Source organism: Scyliorhinus canicula, chromosome 11, assembly GCF_902713615.1.
Source record: "Scyliorhinus canicula chromosome 11, sScyCan1.1, whole genome shotgun sequence".
NCBI classification, from domain to species: Eukaryota; Metazoa; Chordata; class Chondrichthyes; order Carcharhiniformes; family Scyliorhinidae; genus Scyliorhinus; species Scyliorhinus canicula.
In genome coordinates, this window is record NC_052156.1 from 8,428,093 (window position 1) to 8,455,705 (window position 27,613).

General features: G+C 49.3%; 1 protein-coding gene across 1 annotated transcript in view; it reads left to right on the plus strand.

Annotated features, from left to right (window-relative positions):
* The window catches only part of LOC119973746 (plexin-A1-like), a 580,418-nt gene that overhangs the window by 550,179 nt on the left and 2,626 nt on the right, over nucleotides 1-27,613 (plus strand). Inside the window, exons 24-31 of the mRNA XM_038812164.1 lie at nucleotides 1,035-1,181; nucleotides 3,634-3,793; nucleotides 6,288-6,391; nucleotides 7,412-7,508; nucleotides 11,173-11,363; nucleotides 12,927-13,096; nucleotides 14,986-15,198; nucleotides 17,889-18,039. Of these exons, the coding sequence (XP_038668092.1) occupies nucleotides 1,035-1,181; nucleotides 3,634-3,793; nucleotides 6,288-6,391; nucleotides 7,412-7,508; nucleotides 11,173-11,363; nucleotides 12,927-13,096; nucleotides 14,986-15,198; nucleotides 17,889-18,039 (1,233 nt within the window). The remainder of the gene's footprint in view (nucleotides 1-1,034; nucleotides 1,182-3,633; nucleotides 3,794-6,287; nucleotides 6,392-7,411; nucleotides 7,509-11,172; nucleotides 11,364-12,926; nucleotides 13,097-14,985; nucleotides 15,199-17,888; nucleotides 18,040-27,613) is intronic.

Genomic DNA, 27,613 nt, shown 5'->3' on the forward strand with positions numbered 1-27,613 from the left:
ATCACCGGTACTGAGATGATTATATTCCAGATTTATGAACTGAATTTAAATCTCCCGCCAGCTGCCGTGGTGGGATTTGATTCCGCATTCCCGAGCATTAGCCTTTGGTTTACGAGCGACAGTGCCACCATCTCTAAATGTGCAATCTATGATTTAATCTCAAGCCCACATGTCTGTCCTTGGCCTGCTGCAATGCTCCAACGAAGCCTGACTCAAGCTGGAGGAGCGACCTCTCATCTTTCGGTCGGGCACGTTGCAGTCCTCCTTGAGTTCCATGATGTGGAGATGCCGGCGTTGGACTGGGGTGAGCACAGTAAGAAGTCTTACAACACCAGGTTAAAGTCCAACAGGTTTGTTTCAAACACGAGCTTTCGGAGCACGGCTCCTTCTTCAGGTGAATCACCTGAAGAAGGAGCCGTGCTCCGAAAGCTCGTGTTTGAAACAAACCTGTTGGACTTTAACCTGGTGTTGTAAGACTTCTTACTGTGCTCCTTGAGTTCGGCAGCTTTAGATTGTGACCTTTCTCCTCCATTTAAGTGGGTCGGAGCAGACTCGATGGGCCGAATGGCCTCCTTCTGCACTAAATGTTCGATGTATCTATGTATTTTAACTCCCTTTTGCTAAATAACCCATGCATGTATTGTTTCAATGCAAACACCAGAACCTCTGTCTTTTGTTCTTAAAGTTGGTATTTTTTGTTGCAGTTTCTACAGTTCTAACCCATTCTCCCTCCTTTCAGTTCTGATGAAGAGCCAAAGGACTCTGCTTTCTCTCTGTACAAATGCCGCCAGACCTGCTGAGTTTTTCCAGCGTTCTCTGTTCATGTTTCAGGTTCCAGCACCCGCGATATTTTGCTTATTTTTGACCTATGGCTCCATGTTGTTTTACACTGGACTCCAGCACATCTGGACGGACTGACGATATTAATCCTTGTTTGGCAACAGTGTGGTGTTGCCGTTCTGTACATGAGGCAGTTAAGACACCGGGAGACTGGGCGCACTCACTATTTTCCTTTCTCGCTCTGTGCTGTGCAGGAATGTGCCGGCGAGCCCCTCTTCATGCTGTACTGTGCCATCAAGCAGCAGATGGAGAAAGGGCCCATTGATGCCATTACAGGGGAGGCACGCTACTCTCTGAGTGAGGACAAGCTCATCCGCCAACAGATTGACTACAAGACAGTGGTAAGCACATTGGCCACCGCTCCGCAAAGCTTTAACTGGTTGGACTCCATTTTGATACCTCAGGAATAGTCTGACCCTGGGGCTGGAGGTGGATGGGGGTGGGGGCGGTAGTTTCAGCTCCTCAGCCGAAAGTGAGGAGGCGTTTTTAGCTCCTGAGGGGGTGATGAGGAGAACTCCTCGTGGTGGGAATTCTTTTCCGAGAGGTTTATAAAAAAAAGCACGTCGCACAGGTGGATAGCACTGTGGCTTCACAGTGCCAGGGTCCCGGGTTCGATTCCCCGCTGGGTCACTGCCTGTGCGGAGTCTGCACGTTCTCCCCGTGTCTGCGTGGGTTTCCTCCGGGTGCTCCGGTTTCCTCCCACAGTCCAGAAAGACGTGCTTGTTAGGTGAATTGGACATTCTGAATTCCCCCTCTGTATCCAAACAGCCGCCGGTTTCCTCCAACAGTCCAAAGACGTGCAGGTTAGGTGGATTGGCCATGCTAAATTGGCCCTTAGTGTGCAAAAAAAGGTTAGGAAGGGTTATTGGGTTACAGAGATAGGGTGGAAGCGAGGGTTTAAGTGGGTCGGTGCAGATTCAATGGGCCGAATGGCCTCCTTCTGCACTCTATGTTATTTTTCACAGGATTTTTTTTACAGCAGCAGCAATTGGGCCTCAACCTGGCCATTAGACTTTGCCGAGCAATAAACAAAAATGGCCAGTCTGAGCTCCATTACAACCATTACCGTCTCGGAACGCGTGACCCCAACATCTCGGCTTGGGAAGCCCTAGCCCTGATCTCCATCGTGCATGGATTTGGGAGGTCTCTGCTTCATTATCCATCAGCACAAGGTTCCTCATTGTCAGTTGGAAATTCTAGAACACTCCAAACTTTGCATTTAAATTACCGCACTCATCACTCGTGCTGATCTCCTGCCTTCCTGTACCCCGGTGATAGTTGAGCGGTGGCGTCTGCCGACCTCAGTTCCTTGGTCAATATTTACAGCATTGAATTTGGATTCCACATTCAAAGCCTTTATAGAACAATGGAATACCTACAGGGCAGGTAGAAGCCATTCGGCCCATCGGGTCTACACCGACCCTCCGAAAGAGCACCCGCCCTAGGCCACTCACCGGCCCTTATCCCCGTAACCCCACCTAACCTGGACATTTTTGGACACTTAAAGGACAATTTATCATGGACAGTCCACCTGAGCTGCATTTGTTTGGACTGTGGGAGGAAACTGCAGCACCCAGAGGAAACCCACGCAGACACGGGGGAGAATGTGCAGACTGCACAGACAGTCACCCGAGGCCGGAATTGAACCTGGGTCCCTGGTGCTGTGAGGCAGCAGTGCTAACCACTGTGCCGCCAACCATGGTGCAGCCCTATATGCTGTAAAATCAACAGTAAATTCTAATTTACGTTTTTCTTTGTGGAAAGATTTGTTTTGTGCCTTGTCTTGAATATTTAGAATTGATTTCCCCTCTCTCAAATTCTTGGTGTTTTGCCAACTTGCTTCCCAGTTCTGTTTTCTTCCCCCCCCTCCCCGCACCTCACCCAGGTTGAGATAAAGTATCTAACCTCCTCATCTAATAGCCCCTGCTGGGTGATCAACGCAGCGATCAGAGAATCAGCAGCAAATTGCATTTAGATAGCTCCTTTGATGTCGTGACACGGGTGCTTCACAGAGCCATCACCAAACAGAATCTGAGAAGGAGCTACACGAGAGGTTCGGCCAAGTGATCCTGCCTCAGGACAGCCCAAAGTGCTTTCCAGGCAAAGCCACACAAGAGCCACCTCTGTTATAATGTCGGAAAAACGGCAGCGAATTTACGCACAGTAAGCAGCAGTGAGAAAAATGACAGATAGCCTGTTTTAGTGCTGTTGTTTGAGGGATGAATGTTGGCCGAGGGCACACCGGGATTGGATCCCCATGTCCGACTCACCGGTGAATAGTGTCCACGGGATCTTTCATGCTCCACCATCCGATCCCGCAGGTTAATTCCTCATTGGAAGGACGGCACCTCCGACAGTCGCAGCATGTCTCCCGTACCAGCCTCCCCGGACAGGCGCCGGAATGTGGCGACTAGGGGCTTTTCACAGTAACTTCACTGAAGCCTACTCGTGACAATAAAGCGATTTTCATTTTCATGTTTTCCCCCACGAGTGTCGGAGGGGGCTCTCTTTTTATTTGAAGTGTAGTCACTGTTGTCGTGTAGGAAGACATCAGCCAAAGATCCCACAAACGGCTCATTACCTGGTCAATCTGGTTGTCGCGATGTCAGTTGAGGGGTAAGTATTGACCTTGGGACCCCAATGTCAGCGAAGCGGTTTTGCGTGGAACCCATCAGTTGCAGGGGAGAGGCCGTGCTCGGGGCCCCGATTCCGTAGGGGGGTGCCAGTGTTTTTTTTGTGCCCCCTCCGCGGAGGCACAGAGGGCATGCTGATCACATCTTCTTTCGCCGACAGACCCTGAACTGCGTGAACCCGGAGAACGAGAATGCTCCCGAGATCCCTGTCAAAGTGTTGAACTGCGACACTGTCATGCAAGTGAAGGATAAGTTACTGGACGCGTGTTACAAAGGTGTCCCCTACTCGCAGCGTCCGAAGGCAGCGGACATGGACCTTGGTAAGTGCCGGCATTGATAAGCGGGCATGAGTGGTGGGGGGGTGGAAATGATTCAAGCTGCAGAAATGGAGGACTTGTAAGTGACAGTGTGCAAAAGAAACCCCTCATGGCCCTAAACCCCAACTCGTGACATTTCCCATTCGCTAGACCTCTTCCTGCACGTTCAGGCCTTAACGTTTATTTGTTTGCAATGTGGCTGGAAGTGAAAGCTGCTAACTGCACAGGGAGAATAGCTAGGCTCCTGGGGCCTTGGTGATCACTGAGATCGGCAGCCTATCGAAGCAGTCCATCTCCTATCTCTAAACAATGACATTAAAAGACTGGGAAATAAAGCAAGGAAGGACGAGGAAAGGTAGGTGAATTCAGTGTCAAATCAGACACGGAGCGAGAAATGAAAAAAGATTGGACTGAGGGAGAGAGATAAAGATAACAGAAATTAAAATGAAGGAAGATGTGCAAAAAAAAAATTTTTTAGTCGACGTTTTTAAAATCTCCAACAACAATTCACTCCGTGCAGGACTGAGACAACACACTTAATGGCACAGGCCCGGAGGGCTGAATGGCCATTTCTGCTGCAGTATTCTCTTTCTGCGGTTGATTGACCCTCATCAACAATTATCAGGTCTTTACAATGGTACTTACTGTAATAACCTGCACGGGACACACGGGATGGGTCTGACTGTTTCCCCCATCGGGCTCGAGGAGTATCATCGAATTTGCAGTGCAGAAGGAGGCCATTTGGCCCATCGAGTCTGCACCAGCCCTTGTAAAGAGCACTCTACTTAAACCCACACCTCCACCCTATCCCCCATAACCCAGTAACACCACCTAATCTTTTTGGTCACTAAGGGGCAATTTATCATGGCCAATCCACCTAACCCGCACATCTTTGGACTGTGGGAGGAAACCGGAGCACCCGGAGGAAACCCACGCAGACACGGGGAGAACGTGCAGACTCCGCACAGACAGTGACCCAAGCCGGGAATCGAGCCCGGGACCCTGGAGCTGTGAAGCAACTGTGCTAACCACTGTGCTACCATGCTGCCTGGTATGAGCTCCCCCGCTAATTACGGGGCTGCTAACCAGGTCAGCCAGATAGGAACCGACTGACAGCGAGAGAGGATCTGGCGAGGTTCAACCGAGCCCCTTGTGAATAGCACGTTCTTATAAATAAACCTCAGGCGGAATTCTCCAGTAATGGGGCGAAGTCCCCACACCCGCGAAAATAAGCACGCCAATCACTCTGGATTTACCTGGAGTACGTCCAGAGTGATTCTGCGATTTGCAGGGGGCTAACAGGGTCCCGGAGACCTCCTCGCAGCTCCGGCTGCTGATACGGGTCCCTGCACATCCGCTCAGGGGTCAGCGCACGCGTCGCCGGCGGCAGCCTCAGTCGGCCACGCAACATGGCTGACCCACACCACGGACCGGCACCCCCCCCCCCACCCCCCCCCCCCCCCCCCCCCCCCCCCAGATCGCGCGTGCCTGCTGATCAGTGGCCCCCGATTGGAACGCTGGCCGTCCCGGAGGTCCTCCCCGGCAACAGATCCCCCCCACCCCCAGGGCGGCCGTGGACTGTGTCCACAGTCACCACGCCGAGTGCCAACCGGGTGGGACCATGAGAGATCCACACCGGCGGGAACCTGGCGCCTTTTTCAATTGCCCCCGAGTGGCACCACATTGACCGCGCGCGCCCGATTCGCAGGCGGGAATTGCAGGAATGGCGTCGGACCCAATCGCGGGTTTGACGCCCATTCTCAACCCCCGCACCAAGCGCGATTCCGGCACATGGTTCGGCGAATCCCGCCCCCCTTCTTTTGTCCATTCGTCGGATTCCTCTCCCCTTTGTTAAACTCAGGCTGTTAAGTACGAGACTTAGCTTTCCACGCCGAGTTTAATTGGCAATTAATATCGAAATGTGTCGACTTCTTGGAATTCACAGGGAGGTTGAGGGTGAGATGGTGTTTTTTGAGAAGCTCCTGGTGTTGTGATACAAATTTTCCAACAACGTGTGGTGATTTGCAATCCACAAGGTATCTCCCCGCTCCAAGTTGACAGCTGATTAATAACGGGGAGTTCTGGTCAGACGCCTTTTTTAAATGTGTCAGCATTTTTTTTTATATATGAGCAAAAGTTGGACCAATGCCTGAATGTACAAAGTAAAACTTCCGCCTCATTTCCCATTCTCCTTATAGCTAAACAGTGACACCTGCTGGAAGGCATTCATGCACTGATTTACAATGAGGAGAGGACAAAGCTGGGCCATGGTGACTCATGCAGTCAAATAGCTGGCCTGCTTGCGCTCGCTGTCTAAAAACGGACGCCTCTTAAGTAAGGTGACTGCATCACGTGTAGCCACCAGTCTACCCTTTCTCGGAAGGATTAAAAGTGGGGCAGGGTGCAGAGAATGGGGTTGGGGCTAGTGACGTTATGTGTGAAGCCTTGCGGTGGGCATTGGATGAAGCGCGATCACATTTTCTCTCCTCTCCCTCAGAATGGCGCCAGGGAAGAATTGCGCGAATAATTCTCCAGGACGAAGATGTGACGACAAAGATAGACAATGACTGGAAACGTCTGAATACTTTGGCACACTACCAGGTATTATCCCGAGGGAAGAGCGCAGGGCAAAGGGATCCTCGTACCGTCTGAAATCCCACCCTGTACTTGTATCGAACCAGAAAGACGGCCTTGGCAAGATGCGAGCAAACTCTTCAAAATGATTCTGTAAAATGGCAGGGGAGAGGCTTGAGTTATGGGGGCTATTTCTATTCAAGCAGAGGAGATTTAGTTGGTGTTTAAAAATGCTGCTGTGATTTGGTAGAGTAATGTGGAGTCGGTGAACAGGATTCATGCATTTGAGATTGGTGCCGAGGGAGTGAGAGGGAGAGAAAGATAGATAGATAAAAAGAACGAAGACTTGCATTTATCCAACGCTTTTCATAAAGCCAGCTCAAAGGGTACAGCCAACAAGGCACTTTTTGAAGTGTAGTCGCTGTTGCAATGTAGGAAACGCAGCAGCCAATTTAGTGCACAGCAAGATCCCACAAACAACAATGCGATAATAGGTCATCTATTGTCGTGCCGTTGACTTGAGGGATGGATATTGACCCCGGGACAACTGGGAGAATTCGTCTACTCTTCTTCAAAATAGGACCTTGGGATCCATGGCATCTTCTACATCCACCTGAGTAAGGAGATGGGTCCTCTGTTTAATGCCTCATGTGGAAGACCACACCTCTGACAGTGCAGCACGTCCTCAGTACAACAGTGGAGTATCAGAGTAGAGTTTTGATTTTACAGCCCGGAATGCCTTGGTATAGCCCGGAATGCCTTGGTATAGCCCGGAATGCTACGGGTATAGGATGGGGGGAAAGGCCATTACATCACTTAGCGTTAAACTGGATGAATATTTGAGGTGGATGCAAATGCAGGATAGTGGGGAGTGACCAGGGCTCGAGGATTAGTTTTGGGCTTCTCTGAAAAAGTGCTCGCAGAGACATGATGGGCTGAATGGTTGACTCCTGTACTGGTTGTAGCCTGTGATGATGGTGCACAACGATTGTTTTTCTCTTCCCCCTCGGATAGTGCAATCTAACTTTTAACATTTCCTCCCCTTAGGTTACAGATGGATCTTTGATAGCACTTGTACCGAAACAGACCTCAGCCTACAATATCTCTAATTCCTCCACATTCACCAAATCTCTCAGCCGCTATGGTGAGTCTGGCGCAAATTGGCGTCACTCTTTGATCGATGATGGGCGGGATTTAACTACATGGAAACAAAGCCCCACAGCGTCCCGATCTCTGGAGACCCGAAGCGATCCCGACATACGTCCACCCCCCCTCCCCAAGCCCAAACGCACTATGGGGGGGGGGTGATCTCGTCCTCCCACCCCCCTAACACTTGGGCAGGGCAACCCCGGCCCGATTGCCGCAGCGCAAAAAGTGGCAGCTCCTCAATGCAGAGAATGGGGCTATGTGCTGCCTTAGCCACGCATTCCCCGCTGAAGCCCCCTTCCTAACCCAAGTGCCGCTCGATAATATTCTGTTTGTCGGACCTGCGAGAGCTGGGAAACAGGCGGTGAAACGCGCTCGCTTATGGCATTTGTTCCCATTTAGTTAAACCGTGCCCCGTGTTTGACCAATTTCTTGGAGTTGTTTGATGGAGTCACATATGGAGTGGATAGAGGGGAACCAGTGGATGTACTGGACCTGGATTTCCCGAAGGCGTTTGACAAGGTGCCACATCAAAGGCTATTGGAGAAAGTAAAAGCCCATGGTGTGGGGGGCAATTGGCACGGATTGAAGATTGGCTGACCAACAGGAAACAGAGTTGGCAGAAATGGGTCGCTCTCTGATTAACAGAATGCGACGCGTACCACAGGGATCGGTGCTGGGTCCTCAGCTTTATACAATTTATATCAATGACTTGGACGGTGCGTCTGAACGTATAGTTGCTAAATTTACTGATGGCGCAAAGGTCGATCGGAAATAAATCGGGAAGAGGATGTAAGGAGGCCACAAAGGGTTAACTGAGTGGGCAACATTCTGGCAAATGGAGTATAAAGAGGGCAGGTGTGAAATTGTCCATTTTGGAAGGAAGAATAGAAAACCTCATTAAACAAATGGCGGGAGATTGCAGAGCTCTGAGACGCAGAGAGATCTGTGTGTCCTCGTGCATGAACCACAAAAGCCGAGTACACAGGTACAGCAAGTGATTAGAAAGTTGATAGAACGTTATTGTGAGGGGAATTGAATACTAAATGAGAGAAGTTGCGCTTCAGTTGAACGGGGCACTAGTTAGACTGTGGTCGGGATTTTCCGGACGTTCCCGCCTGTGGGATCTTCCCAGCGGCGGCGGTTGGGAACAACGGGAAACCCCCTTGACAACGGCGGGTCTGTAAGATCTCCTAGCCCGGCCAATGGCTGACCACCTCTGTCGCAGCCAAACACACCGCAGGGGGAGCGGAAAATGCCCCCCCCCCCAACTCTGGAGTACTCTGTGCAATATTGGTCTCCTTATTTAAGGATTGATGTAAATGCGTTAGAAGCAGATCAGAGACGGTTTACTAGACTAATACTATGAATGAGCATGAACAGCAGCTCGGACTGATAGGGCCGAATGGCCTGGCTCACTGCTCTACATCGTACGCAACCCTGTGGAACCTCTTGAATGGCATCCGAAAGGTTATTTCAACATGAATCGCATGGTGGCCTGTGAAAGCCTTCATTGATCCTGATTGATTCTTTATTTCAGGTTTAGTTATTTCTGCCTTATACCAGACAGGTAACGTTCTCGAGGTGTTGCAGACTGCTACCCTTGACAGGATTTTAAATGCAATCTTTGGTTAGTCGCTCAATCAATGCGTGTCTTCTGCTGTTAACCTTCTTCCCAGTCTTGTCATGTGGAATGTTGCCCTCTTGCAGAAGTTGAAACACGGAGTAAACCAGAGGTGTTGAAGCATTCACAAGGTCATTGATTTTTTTTTTTGTCCAGGATTATAGTTTCATCGATTCCTTCCCCCACCCACTTGCACCTGAAGCTCAGCTCCAACATCCCAGGGGACCAGAGCAACAGTTTTCAAAAACCCACGTGTTTGCTGGGGTTGAGAGGCGACAGTTGCTAGGGGCTGCACGGCAATGTTAAGAATTTCACCGCGTTATTTCAGAGGCAGGGGGGCTGGATTCTCCCTTTCAGCGGCTAAGTGGCGGCTGTAACGGAGAATTTGCGGGCCTTTTACGACGCCAAAATCGGCGGCGACCTATCACCGATTCCGGAACCGGGGAGGGGCTAGCATCGGCGCCGGGTGAAACTCCTGCACCAGAAACGGACGGAGAATGGCCGGGTCCCTGGCCGCGCGTGCGCATGGCGATGACCAACAGCGGTTACGCTGGACAAGATGCCGCCCGCCGTGCGCGGACCCGACCCACCAAATGCCACCCCCCACCAATCCCCCCAGCCCTAGTGGAAGCCCCTCCGGCCAGCGGCACGGATCCTGGCCGAGTGTGGTGACGCTGGACACAGTCCGCAGCCGCCACGCCAGATTCCCGACCGCGCGCACGTCAACCGCATGGCCGGGAACCCGGCCCATCGAAAGCGGAGCATCGCGGGAGTGCCTTCCAACGACACGCCAATGCTGTTTGATGGGGGCGGAGACTCGAAACCCGGCCTCAAACAGGCGCCGCCCCCAATTTGGGCGTTGGAGCGATTCTCCGTCCGATTACCGATTACGATATCGGCGTCGGGCAACACAGAATCCCGCCCTTGGCAGTTTTAACCTAGTGCGATTTCTGTAATCTTTCTGCATCTTCAGCAGGAGTAGACAACATCTGTCATTAACGTAGCACCTTTGACTCAGTAGAACATTCCAGGATGATTCACAGCTGCAATAACCAGACCGACATTGACTCCCAGGCAAAAGACGGAGGCATTAGGATAAGGAGGTAGCTATTAAGGAATATTTTAGAGGAGGCAGAGAGGATTCGGGGGAAATACTTACGGCAACTGAACACACAGCCACACAGGAGACTGCACAAGAAGCTAAAATCGGAAAGAAATAGAATACTTGGAATGTTTTTGTTAGGGCAGGAGGAAAACTACAGAGACAGGGAGGCTGTCTGGTCACAGAGGTTGGTTATAGATTGGGAAGCACTCTGGTTACAGAGATTCCTTGGCTGCTGTGACATTGGAGGAAGGTTGAGGTTTGACTTGCATCCATCATACGTCTTCTCACCCTGACCTCCATTCACCTCCCATTGTTGGTGTTAATGTTATATTAATTGTCTTTGTTGAGTTCAATTATAAATAAGTACAGACTATTGATTGATAAATAAGTAGAGGGTATTGATTGATTAAGTATCTCGAGAGAGAGGGGCAGCACGGTGGCGCAGTGGGTTAGCCCTGCTGCCTCATGGCGCCGAGGTCCGAGGTTCGATCCCGGCTCTGGGTCACTGTCCGTGTGGAGTTTGCACATTCTCCCCGTATGTGTGTGGGTTTCGCCCCACAACCCAAAGATGTGCAGGATAGGTGGATTGGCCACGCTAAATTGCCCCTTAATTGGAAAAATGAATTGGGTACTCTAAATTTATAAAGAAAAAAAAAAGTATCTCAAGAGCATGTATAAGAAAGGACCATTTCGGAGAAAGGAGACAGGGGTGTTGGTAGGTAGAGATATGTAATGCTGCCTTCTGTGAATAAACCTACCATAAAAACAAAAAGGATCTGTGTGTTTTCGTATTTCACCATCTGGTAAAGATCTGTTAACCTCGAATTCTGGTTTGAAGGTGAACGTAACTTAGAGGTCTAACAATGCAGTGTTACAAAATGCTGGTACTACTAGCACCCTGTCATCCTCTCCTCCCTCCACACCCCCTTACAGAGAGTATGTTGCGCACTGCCAGCAGCCCAGACAGCTTGCGATCGCGGACGCCAATGATCACACCAGATCTGGAGAGTGGAACAAAACTCTGGCACCTGGTGAAGAACCACGACCACATGGACCAGAGGGAAGGGGACCGAGGCAGCAAGATGGTGTCCGAGATTTATCTGACCCGCCTCCTCGCTACCAAGGTAAGTCACTGCTGTTCCTTCGCGATCATGCAAGGTGCCCTTTGCTTGGAGGGCAAGGTGATGCCCACTGAGCCAAGAATGGCGCCGGTCTTGGATGACCTCATCACTAACCTGTCAAGGTGAAAAAGTTCGGACATTAAGAAGGAGGTTTTTCATACACTATAGATTTCCCTCGTCAAACTCAGTGTGCATGTTACATGCGAGGAACGAGCTGCTGGCAAATTAATTCAAGAAATGATGAACTTTGCGAAGTAACTTGAATTTTCAGTTCTTTGATTCAACCATCTGTGCATGGGAAGTACTTCAGCGATAACATCCTTATTGCGGGTGCTTCATGGCTCTCAAAATCTGGAAATTATTCAGTACTGCGCACGCTACAGTACACCCTCACCTCTTCAACTCTCACTTAGCCAACCTCAGGATCATTTAGTGAATTGTGTTGTTCTCCAGGGCAGCACGGCGGCACAGTGGTTAGCACTGTTGCCTCGCAGCGCCAGGAAGCTGGGTTCGCTTCCGACCTCGGCTGACTGTCGGTGTGGAGTTTGCGCCTTCTCCCCGTGTCTGAGTGGGTTTCCTCCGGGTGATCAGGTTTCCTCCCACAGTCCTGTGCAGGTTAGGTGGATTGGCCATGCTTAATTGTCCCTTGGGGGGGGGGGGGGCTCCCTGGAATAGGTCAGGGGATGGGCCTAGGTGGGGGGGGGGCTCTTTCAAGAATGTCGTCCTTCTGAGCTGTAGGGATTCTCTTGTTCTGATCAATCACGCCCAGGCTCCAGCTTGAGTCGTGTGTCCAATGCTGGACACTGCACATTTGAGGAAGGTTGTCAAGGCCTCAGTGGTTATGTGCGGATGAGCCTTGGAGTAGGGCAGGACTGAGGGTCATCAATGATGCAGAGAATCATGTGAAGGTGGGATTGGTCTCCACCTAGCACCTTCTAAATTCTTGGGAGTTCATGACAGAGTAGATGCGACGAGGTTGGAGAGTCTTGACGAGGGTTGTCATCCTAAGACAGTGAATTGACCAAGACCTCTTAGGCAGCGTCTTCCAAACCCACGGCTGCAACCATCTAGAAGGACAAGGGCAGCTGGCACATTTGAACACCACCCACGAGGAGGTTCCCCACCAAGTCACTCACCATCCTGACTTGGAAATATATCGACCACCCTTTCACTGTCGCCGGGGCAAAATCCTGGAACCACCTCCACCACATAGACTGCAGCGGTTCAGGATGGCAGCTCATCACCCACCACCTTCTCAAGGGGAACTCGGGTCTGGGCAATAAATGTTGGCCGCGCCAACGATGCTCATATCTCGTGAATGAATAGAAAATAGTTCTGAATCCTGTGTGCCCGAGCTCCATAAGCTTTCATTCCTAACAAAGTGGGAAGGAGGTCACCAATTGGGTGACCTCCTGTTTGTGAGGACTGAGGGTGGGGGGGGGGGGGGGGGGGGGTCAGGAGAATCTCAGGGGTCCAGGTTTGGACGCTGGTTGGGAGTGGTTGAAGGGGGAAGTACATCATTGACACAAATCGCAGCGCTGACTTTGTCTGGTTTTGCTCTTTCAGGGAACCCTTCAGAAGTTTGTGGATGACCTATTTGAGACGATATTCAGCACAGCACACAGGGGTAGTGCCCTTCCTCTGGCAATCAAATATATGTTTGACTTTCTGGACGAGCAGGCAGACAAACACCTGATCACTGACCACGATGTGCGTCATACCTGGAAGAGTAACTGGTGAGCATTCACTTTGGGAATGAATCTTAACAGGATGGGGGAAGATTGGAGTATCCTATTTAAACGGAGGGTTTTGAGCCGTCTACGGTTTCACTTAAAGCTTGACCTCCCTCATTGGCTCACAGATGATCTGGTGGGTCATCTTTGAAAACGCTTCAAAATTGGCGGGGCAGAAATGCTCCTAATTCATAACACCTCGCCTTCAATACAGACTTGTTCAGATTTCTGACTGACTGAGATACAAATGGTCATTGGGAAACGGTGACGCATTTGGACTTGACATTGGCTGTTCCAAAGGACCTTTGCAATATTCCACAATACCATACAGTTCTAGGATGCTTCAAAGAACAAAGAAAAGTACAGCACAGGAACAGGCCCTTCAGCCCTCCAAGCCTGTGCCGACCAGGCTGCCCATCAAAACCAAAATCTTCTATACTTCCGGGGTTTATATCCCTCTATTCCCATCCTATTCGTGTATTTGTCAAGATGCCCCTTAAATGTCACTATCGTCCCTGCTTCCACCACCTCCTCCAGCAGCGAGTTCCAGGCACCCACTACCCTCTGTGTAAAAAACTTGTCTTGTACATCTCCTCCAAACCTTGCCCTTCGCACCTTAAACCTATGCCCCCTAGTAATTGACCCCTCCACCCTGGGAAAAAGTCTCTGACTATCCACTCTGTCTTTGCCCCTCATAATTTTGTATACATAAATCGAGCGACAGTTGGGCAATTTGAACACCACCAGGAGCCAATCTCTGATTGGTGTTACTGTTAAATGCTTGAGGATCCTGGGGTTTCTTGGGGCGCAAGTGGTTCCCAGGCAGCAGGTTGGACAACACTGATCCAGGAATCTCCTCAGAATGCCCAATCTTTTCTTGATTCTCTCATGAGTTGTGGGCGTCGCTGGCTGGGCCAGCATTTGTTGCCCATCCCTAATTGCCCCTTGAACTGAGTGGCTTGCTCAGCTATCTCAGAAGGCAGTTGAGAGTCAACCATGTTGCTGTGGGCCTAGAATCACAATTAAGCCAGACCAGGTAAGGATGGCAGATTTCCTTCTCTAAAGGGCAATACTGAATCACGTGGCTTTTTACCACAATCGATGATAGGTATATGGCGAGATCCTCCCGCTAGCCGGCGGGATTGACCAGTGTCGCCAAACTCATTGTCCAGAGATATTCCCACTTTGCCACAACCTCCCCCAAATCCCAGTGGGTTAAGAATATGTAGAGTATGGAAGGCTATGTTTGCATCTTTTAGGGCAGCACGGTGGCACAGTGGTTAGCATTGCTGCCTACGGCGCTGAGGACCCGGGTTCGAATCCCGGCCCTGGGTCACTGTCCGTGTGGAGTTTGCACATTCTCCCCGTGTCTGCGTGGGTTTCACCCCCACAACCCAAAGATGTGCAGGGTAGGTGGATTGGCCATGCTAAATTGCCCCTTAATTGGAAAAAAAATAATTGGGAACTCTAAATTAAAAAAAAATGTTTGCACCTTTTTAGTGTTTACCGCTACCCGACATGAACTGAGTGTAAACAATGTGGTGCAGTCTCTGCCTCAGTCAGGAACTGATCCAATTCCTGAACGCAGAAAATCAGCATCCAACACGTGAGCTGGCAACACATTCCAGAAGCTCAGTACTCTCTCGGCAAAGGATCGCCCAACATCTTACATCGTTTGAACTCTTGTCTCTTGTCATCCACTACCTGTCAAACTGGAATAATCTATCGATAGGGACCCCTGTGACTATTTTACAGACCTCTTTCAAGTTGCATCTCAGGTCTACGCTACTGCAAAGTGAATACTAAAATATTGGTAGATTGGTAATTTTATTTTTGATCTTGATTTTTCGTTCCAACTAACGGTCTCGGCTTTTCTCTATTTGTCTCTCTAGTCTACCTCTACGATTTTGGGTGAATGTTATCAAAAATCCGCAGTTTGTCTTTGACATCCACAAGAACAGTATTACTGACGCCTGCCTCTCCGTGGTAGCACAGACCTTCATGGACTCCTGCTCCACCTCTGAGCATAAACTGGGCAAGGACTCGCCCTCAAACAAACTACTGTATGCGAAAGACATTCCAAACTACAAGAACTGGGTGGAAAGGTATGTGTAGTGTTTTTTTTTTGTTGCCTTCAGTGGGTGTTGCTTGCCAATGTTGGGTGGGGAGGACGGGCTGTGTTGAGTATTGGGTCCACACCTAACATATAAACTATTGTTAAATAAAATAAAATCTCCCTCACTGTCCCCCTCAAAACGATGGAAGTATGAGGAGCTTAGGAACCTCGAGCTTATTCTGCTGTTCAGTTAGATCCTCGTCGCCTTCTATCCTAATTCCATCTAACTATTTTGGTTCCCTATCCGTTGACACCAATGATTAACAAGAATCTCGTTGAAGTTACTTTTGAAATTCATCATTTTGCCCCCAGGCCTCAACAGCTTTATGGGGGAGAGAGATCCAAATTTGCACTTTGCTTGGTTGTGACGTGCTTCCTCACATTACCGCCTGAACAGCTTAGCTCTAATTTTCAGGTCATGTCCCCCCTTGTCCTGGACTTCTCCCCACCAGAGGAAATAGTTTTCTTCTTCTATCTGCTCCACCAAATCCTTCCATTGTCTTCAACATCTCAATTAGATCACACCTCAATCTTCTCCATGTAAAGGAATGCAAACCTTGTTAAGCCTTGTTAAAAATAAATTTAGAGTACCCAATTCATTTTTTCCAATTAAGGGGCATTTTAGCGTGGCCAACCCACCTAACCTGCACATCTTTGGGTTGTGGGGGCGAAACCCACGCAAACACGGGGAGAATGTGCAAACTCCACACAGACAATGACCCAGAGTCGGGATAGAACCTGGGGCCTCAGCGCCGTGAGACAGCAGTGCTAACCACTGCGCTACCGTGCTGCCCCATGCCTTATCATTGAACCCTTTTTAGCTCCAGTATCGTTCCGGTAATAAACAATGAAACATTATCAAGTCAAGAACCAGAAGCTGAGCTTTGAACCCACCCTCTTCAGTTATGATCAAAGTTGCCAATGCGGCTTGAAGTGGTTATAACTGGGCTCCATCTTACTGTAATAATCTTTCCACATACGGTGCAGGTGTATCAGAATGCTTCGCAGTGCAAATTATTTTGCAAGTTATTTTTTTGCTGTTTTCAAGTTGTCAAATGTTGATGTCGTGACGCCAGTTTCCCGAACGGTGAACTCTGAACCCCAGTTGGGGTTGTGGGATGAGCCACTGGGGTCAAGAGCTCATGTAGCAAAGCTGTGGCTTTGTGGAGCTGTGGAGTGGAGACCCGTATTTGACATTCTGCGGTCGTCTGCAAGGCCATTATTTTTGCCGATGTGCGTAGCCGACTGGAAGCTGTGAGGCCTGATTTTCCGTTACCAACAGTGCCCACACAGCGGTTGGTGTCTTGGTTTTTGTTTGTGCCTGTGCTTTGTACTCGCCCCCCCAACCACCACCTTCCCCACCGCCCTCCCTCAATCTTCACTCTGGAGTTCCACCGATTGCGAAGCATTAAAATGGGGGTCACAGCGGGAACAACTTTTGGAAGCTTTGAATTACAGCCGCCCCACAAACACCGAGATGGTGGGGGAGGCGGTGGCGTTGTGGTATTGTCACTGGACCAGTTAACCAGAGACCCAGAGTAATGCTCTGGGGACCCAGGTTCAAATCCCGCCACTGCAGGTGGTGAAATTTGAATTTCAATAAAAGTCTGGACTTAATCTAACGACGACCATGAATTGTCGATTGTTGTAAAAACCCATCTGTTTCACTGATGTCCTTCAGGGAAGGAAATCTGCCGTCTTCACCCTGCCTGGTCTACATGTGGCTCCAGACCCACACCCACAGCAATGTGGTTGACTCTTAACTGCCCCCTCAAGGGCAATTAGGGATGGGCAATAAATGCTGACACAGCCTGCGACGCCCACATCCCAAAGTAGACACAAGGAGAGTTCCCTGCTCCTCTTCGTAGACTCCCTGTCTCCCATTCTTTTGACGTGCACTCAACAAATATATTTGGCATAATGTATCAGCCAAAAGGCAGCGCTACACTGGTACACCAGCCTAGTTTACCTGGCCTGGTTCCACTATCTCTTGCCTGAAGTTGAGAATCAAGCTGACAAACACGTCAAACACCAGTGAGATCCCTCAGAGCGAGAGGTCGGCTCTAGACGTTGAGATCTATCCTATTGCCTCTCCTAATCTTCCAAAGGTGTCATCAAACCCTCTTTGGCAAAATAAAGAGGTAAAAGTCAACACATTTCTCGTTGCCTTGCGTGCTTGAATATCGAGGGAGGGTCATGGAGAAATTGGGGCGATTTCCCCCCGGCACACCTTTAACACATTCCTACACAAGTGAATAATCTGGAGTGCGTGCAGTCACTTTGAGTTAGTCACCATGCTTGGTGTACATTGTTAATGGGAATGTACCACCTCATTGGACACTGTTCACCCCAACATTTGATGGCAGTTCTGGCCAACAAACCACTCGTCCATTTCCCCCTCATCTCAGGGCCATTTCCTCATTCTGTTGAGAAGTTGACGGTGTCGTTTCAAGACTGGGGATTGGGCGAGAAAGTGGATTTGAAGCCCAAGACCCGGCATAATAGTAGGGAGCAGGGAACTGGCTTGACAACCCCCATGGTCCACACCTGATCCAATTTCTTAGATGCTTATCTGGTCTCCGAACCTGTGTTGAAATCAATGTTACAGGATCTCAGGTTTACATCCTTCATCTAGCTATGTGTGGTTGTGAATGACTCTTTTCTTTCTCAATGGGGCAGGTACTATGCAGATATCTCCAAGATGCCCGTGATCAGCGACCAGGACATGAGTGCTTACCTGGCTGAGCAGTCGCGGCTACACCTGAGCCAGTTCAACAGCAATAGTGCACTGCATGAGATCTACACCTACATCAACAAGTACAGGGACGAGGTAAGGGCTTCAGATGACGTTCTGCAAGTTGACCCTTTCGTGATGTCTGATTTTATCTCCACTTCTGTCCTACTAGGGTTGGATCTCTATAACCCTTGGCTGCCTTACGCCATTTCGCTTGAGTGGCAATCGCACATTATCCCTGTTGGCAGTCGAGTGAACTGTGCACGTAACTGCAGCTGTGCTGGACTCTGATTCAGACCCCTCAACCGTTCTCCAACTGGGCAATGGGAGGCTTTCCCAGCTACCCCATAGGGTACTCTTCCTCTTCCTACCCACCCCCACTCCCTCCCAATAGTCCAATTTTAACACACTTAGCCAATGCCTCATTACTTGACATAAGGATTAGAACATAAGAACTAGGAGCAGGAGTAGGCCATTTGGCCCCTCGAGCCTGCTCCGCCACTCAATGAGATCATGGCTGATCTTTTGTGGACTCAGCTCCACTTTCCGGCCCGAACACCATAACCCTTAATCCCTTTATTCCTCAAAAAATGATCCATCTTTATCTTAAAAACAGTTAATGAAGGAGCCTCAACTGCTTCACTGGGCAAGGAATTCCATAGATTCACAACCCTTTGTGAAGAAGTAGCTCATTCCTGAATCTACTTCCCCTTATTTTGAGGCTATGCCCCCTAGTTCTGCTTTCACCCACCAGTGGAAACAACCTGCCCGCATCTTAGGAGCAGGAGTAGGCCATTTGGCCTCTTGAGCCATTCAATAAAATCATGGCTGCTCCAATCATGGCCTCAGCTCCACTTTCACTGTCTGTTCCCCATAACCTTTGACACCCTTGTGGATCGAGAATCTCACTATCTCGATTGTTTAATGACCCAGCCTCCACTGCCTCTGGTACAGAGAACACAAAGGTTAATGAACCTCTAAGAGAAGAAATTCCTACAAATCTCTGTCTTAAATAGGTGACCCTTTATTCTGAAACTCTGCCCCCCCTCGTCCTGGTTTTGCCCCATGGGGGCAATCATCCTCTCAGTATCTACTCTGCCAAGTCCCTCAGAATGTTTCATGTTTCAAAAATATTGCCTCTCATTCTTCTAAACTCCACTGAGCATCGGCTCAAGCTATTGGTGTGAAGTGCTGGAGCAACTCAGCAGGTGTGGCAGCATCTGTGGAGATAGAAACCGAGTTGAGAGGTTTCCAGTCCAATATGACTCATCGTCTTGTCATCTTTTGCTAATTCAGAAACCGGGGTGAGCAGCCGAAACCTATAGCACAGGGCAACCAATCAATCAACGTGAGGTAGACAAAGGAGTATTGGTGAAGCTGACGCCAAACTCATTACATAGATCTCCCTGCCTCAGTCTCCTCTTTTAAGAAGCTGAGTAATACCGTCCTTATTTGACCAGGTTTTTGATGAAATGAAATGAAAACTGCTTATTGTCACAAGCATGCTTCAAATGTAAAGCCCCTAGTCACCACATTCCAGCGCCTGTTCGGGGAGGCTGGTACGGGAATCAAACCGTGCTGCTGGCCTGCCTTCAAAGCCAGCGATTTAGCCCTGTGCTAAACCAGCCCCTATCAACTATCCGAGCATAAAGAAAGGATGTGGAAGACCCTTGTGAGGGTGCGGAGGAGGGAATGCATCAACGGAAGAGGTATTTCAGCTACAAGGTTTAGGTTGGAGAAGCTGGTGTTATTCTATTTGGGGTAAAGGAGATCGAGAGGAGATTTGATGGAGGTGGACAAGATTATAACCGGTTTAGACAAGGTAGATTAAGTGCCCATTGACTGGTGGCAAGAGGACTAGGGGAAGGTCATGATTTGGTACTCACTGATTACGAGGTTGGTCGAAGCCGAGGTGATCGATGATTACATAAGGAAATTGGATGGGAACTCGGGCAAAATAATTTTTTAGGGCTACAGCGATAGGACGGGGAAATGGGGCTGACTGATTGCTCTGCAGAGAGCTGGCGTGGGGCTCGATGGGTCGAATGGCCTCCTTCCGACTCAGCACCATCTAGGCAGCAAGCCGGGTTGGACAGTCAACAGAATAATTGCAGAACCTTCACGCAGAAGAAGCAAGTGCATCAAAGAGGGAGATGATCAACCTCGGGTGACAGTGACTAATGATTCAGTCGCTCTCCTGCACACCTCATCACTTTCCTTATTAAACTCTTAATGATGAAGGGCGCGTGTCAGAGCACGTTCTTGCCTCTTGAGCGGCAGCCGCCTCCTGATTGGGTCCCTGGCTGAGCTGCGCTTGGGCACGGGACATTCTAAATCAGCAGCAAAGCTGCCGATCTGGGGATAATTTTTAGGAAAAAAAAATCCGTCTCTTTGTAGCTCATCTTAATTAAACAGGCGTAGCTTCATTTACATATACAGATATTTCCCATTTCAATGCAATTTTAACTTTCCTTTTGGGCAGATGGAAGAGCCATTTCGGCAGGTTCAGTCAATCTGAGGATCAAAGCTGTGAAGAATTGTCCAAATTCCTTTTTTGAATTGTCCTAGTCTTTTATTTCTGCAATCTTGCTCTCCTCCTGCTCCGCGGAGATGGATCTGATTCTCGTTGTGAGCAAATGTTGCCAAGCCCGCTCAGCTGTTGCACATGGTCTGGATGATGTCACAATGGGGCAGCTCACCGGGCATTTTTCTCTGTCACCTTTTCCTACATTCATCTCACTATCTACCCAATCTATAAGGCTGGATTCTCCTGAATCCACGCGATGGCTCGGCGCCGGGGTAAAAAACGGCGTGACCCACTCCGGCGTCGGGCCGACCGTAAATTGCGGAATTCTCCACACTTCCGGTGGCTAGGCCGGCGTTGGAGGGGTTGGCACCACGCCAGCTGGCAGCGAAGGGACTTCGCAAGTTAACGCATGCGCCAACGGCCCCCCCGACGTGATCGGGGCGTGAACCCCATGGCGTGGTGTGATCCCCGTCCCCACCCAAAAACCGGTGCCAGAGAAAACGGCAACCGGAGCGGCGGGATTCACGGCCCCCCCCCCTGCCCCCGGGGATTCTCCGACCCGGCGGGGGTCGGAGAATCCCGGCCCATATCTCCCCGCCTTCAGCCTTCTCTGCTCTAAGGAAATCAACCCCGGCCTAACCAGCCTCTCTTCATAGCCGAAACGCTCCAGCCCAGGCAACATCCTGGTGAATCTCCTCTGCACCCTCTCCAGCGCAATCACATCCTTCCTACAGTGTGGCGGCCAGAAATGCACACAGTACTCCAGCTCTGACCGAATCAGAGCTTTGTACAGCTACGTCATAGTCTCCCTGCTCTTAAATTTTATGCCTCGGCTAATAAAGGCAAGTGTCTAAAGAACATGCAGCCCAAAGTCTCTCTGGCCCTCTAGCATTCTACTGTTCGTTGTTTATTCCCTTGCCTTGTCAGCCTTCCCAAAATGCATCGCCTCACATTTTTCAGGGTTAAATTCCATTTGTAACTGCTCTGCCCACCTGACCAGCCAGTTTATATTTTCCTGTCATCTCAGGCTTTCCTCCTTGCTATTTACCACACCACCAATTTTCATGTCATCTGCGAACTTACTGATCATATCCTTCACATTCACGTCTAGATTATTGCTACGCGCTAGAAACAGCGAGGGAGCCAGGTCCGATTCCTGTGGTAGACCACTGGATACATGCTCCCAGTCACAAAAACAACCTTCAATCATCACCCTCTGCCTCCTGTCACTAAGTCAATTTTGGGTACAATTTACCAAATTGCCCTGGATTCCATAGCTTCTTACCTTCTGTGCATGGCACAGTGGTTAGCACTGCTACCTCACAGCTCCAGGGTCCAAGATTCAATTTCGGCCTCGGGTCACTGTCTGTGCGGAGTCTGCACGTTCTCCCCGTGTCTGCGTGGGTCTCCTCCGGGTGCTCCAGTTTCCTCCCACAGTCCAAAGATGTGCAGGTGAGGTGGATTGACCGTGCTAAATTGCCCCTTAGTGTCCAAAGAGGTTAGGTGGGGTTACGGGGAGGCGTGGGGTTAAGTAGGGTGCTCTTTCCAAGGGCCTTGCAAACCTGATGAGCCGAGAGTCTGCACTGACCCTCTGAAACAGCAGCCCACCTCGGTCCAATTTCTCACCCTGTTTGGAACTCGCTGCCTCATAACATTTAAGAAATGTTTAGATGCGCACTTGCGATCCCAAGGCAGAAAAGGCTGGGAAATGGGTTCGGAATGGTACTGTGGTTGTTTTTTGACCGGGGCAGACGACATGGGCTTTTTCAGTGCAGTTTGACTCTGAGAGATCGAGAGCCTCAAGGCCTTCTGCAAAAAAGAAATGTATACTATATCTCTGTCTTAAATGAGAGGCCTTCCCCCCCCCCCCCCCCTCCTTATTTTAACATGATTGAGAGATAGCAAGTGATTTTAAACCTATGGTTCCAACGTTTCTCCATCTCTCTGGATTTAATTGGTGCCATGTCTGCTGTAGCGATTAATCGCTGTGATTTGTTAAAAATTCCATTATCATTGTGCTGTGCGATGATCAGGATGGTGGAAGCTAAAGGACTTGGGTCTTTTCTGCTCTGGATCTTCCAAAGTTTCAGTGCACCCTTTCACCTCAGTGCTGAATTTGCAGCCAGAGGGAATGACTTTAAACCTTTTAAGAAATCTCTACTTGGCTTTTCCTACGCCTGTGGGTCATTGGCCAGGAATGAAAAGGCCAAAATGGCTTTCAGTGTCCCCCTTCCTCTATCCAGCTGATTTATTAAAAAACCACCATTGCTCTTGTACTCTCGACCTCGATATACATAATCGGAAACAGCCTCGAATATCAGGGTAACCTTGGAAAATTAGCGGGAGACCCAGCCACCCGTTTTCAAGTTACATGCCATTTGAAAATCCAGCAGAATCACAGCAGAGTATAATAAAGGAGGAGGTCATTCGGCCCATTGAATCTGTGCTAGTTCTTTTGAAGGGTGACATGGAGGCACGGTGGTTGGTACCGCACCAGAGACCCGGGTTCAATTCTGGCCTCGGGTAACTGTGTGGAGTTTGCATGTGCACCCCGTGTCTGCATTGGTTTCCTCCGGGTGCTCTGGTTTCCTCCCATGAATCCCGAAAGATGTGCAAGTTAGGTGGATTGGCCATGCTAAATTGCCCTCCGTGTCCAAAAAAGTGTAGGTGGGGTCACTGGGTTGCGGGGATCGAGTGGAGGTGTGGGCTTGGGTGGGGTGCTCTTTCCAGGGGCCGGTGCAGCCTTGATGGGCCGAATGGCCTCCTTCTGCACTGTAAACTCTGTGATTCTATCAAATCTCCTCAGCCCCCTCTCTCAGCTGAACAACCTCAGTTTCTGTTAATTCGTCACCCCTGGACCATGCTCATCAATTTCTTCTGTATGTCCCCCTCCCACTCCCACACCCTGCCCAGATTCTGTGCTTACTCATGGCTGTTCATTAAAGCACGCTCAGTTAATGCTCCTGTGGCCTCTCCATTCATGTGTTGGCGCGCACCGGCAGTAATTAACACTGAGCTGAACAGCTTGTGTCAGACAGGACAAAAAAAAACCCAAAAAATGCGCATATGCCATATTGTCTTGATTAAGATTAACCTCCGGTTTTGAGCGAGTGGTTTGATTGAGTCGTTACAGTTCATTATTTTTTTTAAAAAAAAATTGTGTTTCCCGTAATTAGTTTCAACTCTCATGCGCAACGCAAGCGAGATCACTGCGGGTTGCTAATCTCCTTTCCCATTGTCTGAGGATTTAACGCTGTTTATGTTTCCCTGAGCCAATCCAACCTGACCACAGGAGCTCCTTTTGGTAACTGAGCAGTTTGTGCAATGGGATTAATGTATCACCCTCACTGGCTCATTTCCTCACAGCATCTGGTTTCCGCATAGGAATTATCACACAAGGAAACTCTGAAGTCCATCTAGTTCATGTTCTTCCATTATGACCGCCACACGGTCCAATAATAATAATAACTTTTGTTATTGTCACAAGTAGGCTTACATTAACACTGCAGCGAAGTCACTGTGAAAATCCCCTCGTCGCCACATTCCGGCGGCTGTTTGGATATACAGAGGGAGAATTCAGAATGTCCAATTCACCTAACGAGCACGTCTTTCTGGACTGTGGGAGCACCTGGAGGAAACCCACGCAGACACGGGGAGAACGTGCAGACTCCGCACAGACAGTGACCCTAGTCAGGAATCGAACCTGGGACCCTGGCGCTGTGAAGCAACAGTACTAGTTATCATAATAATCTTTATTGTTATCACAAGTAGGCTTACATTAAACACTGCAATGAAGTTACTGTGAAAAGCCCCTAGTCGCCACACTCCGGCGCCTGTTCGGGTACACTGAGGGAGAATTCAGCATGTCCAATTCACCTAACAGCATGTCTTTCGGGACTTGTGGGAGGAAACCGGAGCACCCGGAGGAAACCCACGCAGACATGGGGAGAACGTGCAGACTCCGCACAGACAGTGACCCAAGCCGGGAATCGAACCCGGGTCCCTGGCGCTGTGATGCCACAGTGCTAGCCACTGTGCCGCCCAACAATATGATGTCTCCAAGGGGAAAAGAGGCCAGAACCTGCATTTCTGTAGCATCTTTCACAACCCAGGATGTCCCAAAACACTTTCCAGCCAATGATATGCTTCTCGAAGTGTGATCACAGAATGGTGACAGCACAGAAGGAGGCCATTCGGCCCATCGTGTCAGTATTGCCCCCCCCCCCCCCCCCAGGCGCAATTTACCTGGTGCCATTCCTCAACTTTCTCCCCGAGACCCAGCACATTTTTCCCTTTGAGCTGATAATACAGTTCTCCCTTAAGTGTCTCCATTGTTGTAATTTAAGGAACGCAGCCAGCAATGTGAGCACAGAGAGTAGCCAGAATCAGTGATGAGATACTGACCAGATCCATCAGTTTAGTGCTGTCGGCTGAGGAATCGATATCGGCTCAGGACTTTGGGAGAATTCCCCTGCGCCTCTTCAAAATAGTGTCACGGGTATTTTACATTCCTCCCTCAGTACTGCACTGGGGACTGTCAGCCTGAAGTACGGGCTCAAAGTCTCTGGAATGGGAGTTTAAACTCACAACCTCCTGACTCCAGGCGACAATCTGAACAATGTGCAACACATGGGTGCTCATGAATGTTTGAAGTGGATCTCATAATCCAGAGACCCAGGGGAATGCTCTGGAGACCTGTGTGTTCGAATCCCACCAAGGCAGATAGTGGAATTTGAATTCAATAAGAAACTAGAATCAAAAGTCTTAACGATTGATGTGTTAGGCAGGTTGGTTCGATGTGGACTGCACTCGATACAGGGAAGCTAGAAACAAAATCTAACACTGGAGAAGGTTACACTCCAACACGGTTTTATTCAACGATAGAACTAATATACATACTCAGCTGTGGGTCGACACTATACTGAACTGACTGGAGACCTTGTACTAGCCTGACCAGACTTACTAGCTACCGCATGGTGTTTGCACTGGCTAGCTCGTGGACTCTGACTGTCTCAGTGGCTGGATCCTGAGAGAGCAGGAAACCTAGTGCCCTCTGGCTTTATAGTGGTAGTGTCCTGTCTCGTGATTGGCTGCACTGTGCTGTGTGTTTACTGGTCATCCTGTGTGTCAATCACTGCCTGTCTGCACTTCATTATATACATGAGTGGATATTATGACAACGATCACCATTAAAAACAAAAGTATTGTTGAAAAACCCGTCTGGTTCACTTCCTTTAGGGAAGGAAATCTGCCGTCCTTACCCGGTCTGGCCTACGTGTGAGTCCAGACCCATGGCATTGACTCTTAACTGCCCTCTGAAATGGTCTAGTAAGCCACTAAGTTCAAGGGCAATTAGAGATGGGCAACAAATGCTGGTCTAGCCATGAATTAATAAAAAAAAGGCCTGCACCGCCGTCTATCTCAGGAGTTCAGAACTCTGCAGCCCCTCATCTCCCTCAATCAACCTCCCCTCCTACAGCCTGTCAACCTCGAGGTCAGTGACTCAATGATACTTCATCCATCCATCTCCTCTTCTGGCCTGCTATTTGTCCTCCCTCTCCTTAGCTTCTCAGTCATCCCACAAGTCCATCCGACTGAGCTTCAACCACAGTTGGTGATGGTGTTAATAACAGGGACTCTCTCACTTATTTTTTAAAAAGAGGCAGGTTGGAAGTTAACAACATCATTGCAAAGAGATGACGAAGAGCTGCCTACAGATCGGGAAGGGCAATCCAGCCGAGGCTCAACTCCCAGGCCTCGATCATTGGAATTTCAACTCTGACACAATTAATTTGCGGCCCTGAAGTTGCTTTGTGAGGCGATTGATAAATTGATGCCCGCTTTAGAAAAGAGACAATTTGAACAGTCACACCGCTCGTGAAGTTATTGTCTATAGTCTTAGACTTCCATCAGCCCACATCCTTGTAAGTTTTTATTTTGTTTGTGCAGTTACAGCAGTGACGACAGCCATCAAAGGGAAGGAGGCCAGTTGACTAAAACTAGTGATTTGGTGCAAGGGAGGGTATTGTAAGATATGCTAATGAGCTGACGTTCTAAGGTTTGATGAAGGTTTCCAGTTAATGTTATTTGATTGAATAATTCATGGCCATTTTATTTCTGGGAAAGGCACAGCATGAATGTGTTAATTAGTAGCGTCTTGGATGAGTCCAGCGAATCCAGCATTGCAACAGAAGCTACATCCCAGAAGTACTTTGTCTGCTTTAGGACGTTGTTGAGGATTGTGAGAGCTGCTCGGGTTTTTTTTCTCCCCCTTTCCTTGATTAATATAGTTCCTGGGAATGTTTCTACCTGGTTAGAATCGTGTTTGCTTGCTTTAACCTTGCCTCGAGCTCTGAGGTGATAAGAACACAGGGAAGGTGAGGAGGCCATTCAGCCCCTTGAGCCTGCTTCCCCATTCAATGAGATCATGGCCGACCTTAACTCCACGCACCCACCTTTTCTCCATATCTCTAAATACCATTGATTAACAAAAATCTATCAGTCTCGGGTTTTAAACCAACAATTCATCTGACATCAATTGCCATTTGTGGAAGAGATTTCCAAATTTCTCCCAACCTTTGTGTGCACAAATATTTACTCATTTCACTCTTAATTGTTGTCTCTGGTTTTTAGGCTATGTCCCCTGATCCTAGATGCCCTAGCCAATAGAAAGCAGGTAGATGAGTAAAGTTATCAGTTCCCCTTAATATTTTTAAAATGTGGATCAGATCACCCTACTGGCCTTCTAAATTCTTGGGAATACAACCTCAGTTTGTGTGTCATGTCTCCTCATAATCGAACCCTTGGAGGCCAGGCATCGTTCGGGTAAGTCTATACTGCGCTCCCTCTAAGCCCAGTATATCCTTCCAGAACTGCCCTCCATACCCGTCTCTGGGCTGTCTGTTAGGCAGTTCCTCAATTTAAAATTTGTTTGCAAACACCTCTGCAGCCTCACTGCCCACCCCCAAACTCTGTGGCCTCATGCCACTCTGTCGCCCTCCGAGATCTCTGCTCTCCTCCAATTTTGGCCTCTTGCTCATGCCCCACTTTCAATCGCTCCGCCATTGGCGACTGTGTCTTCAGCTCTGAGCTCAGTAATCGCCTCCCGAGAGTGCTCAGTCCCTCCATCTCTCTTTCCTCTTC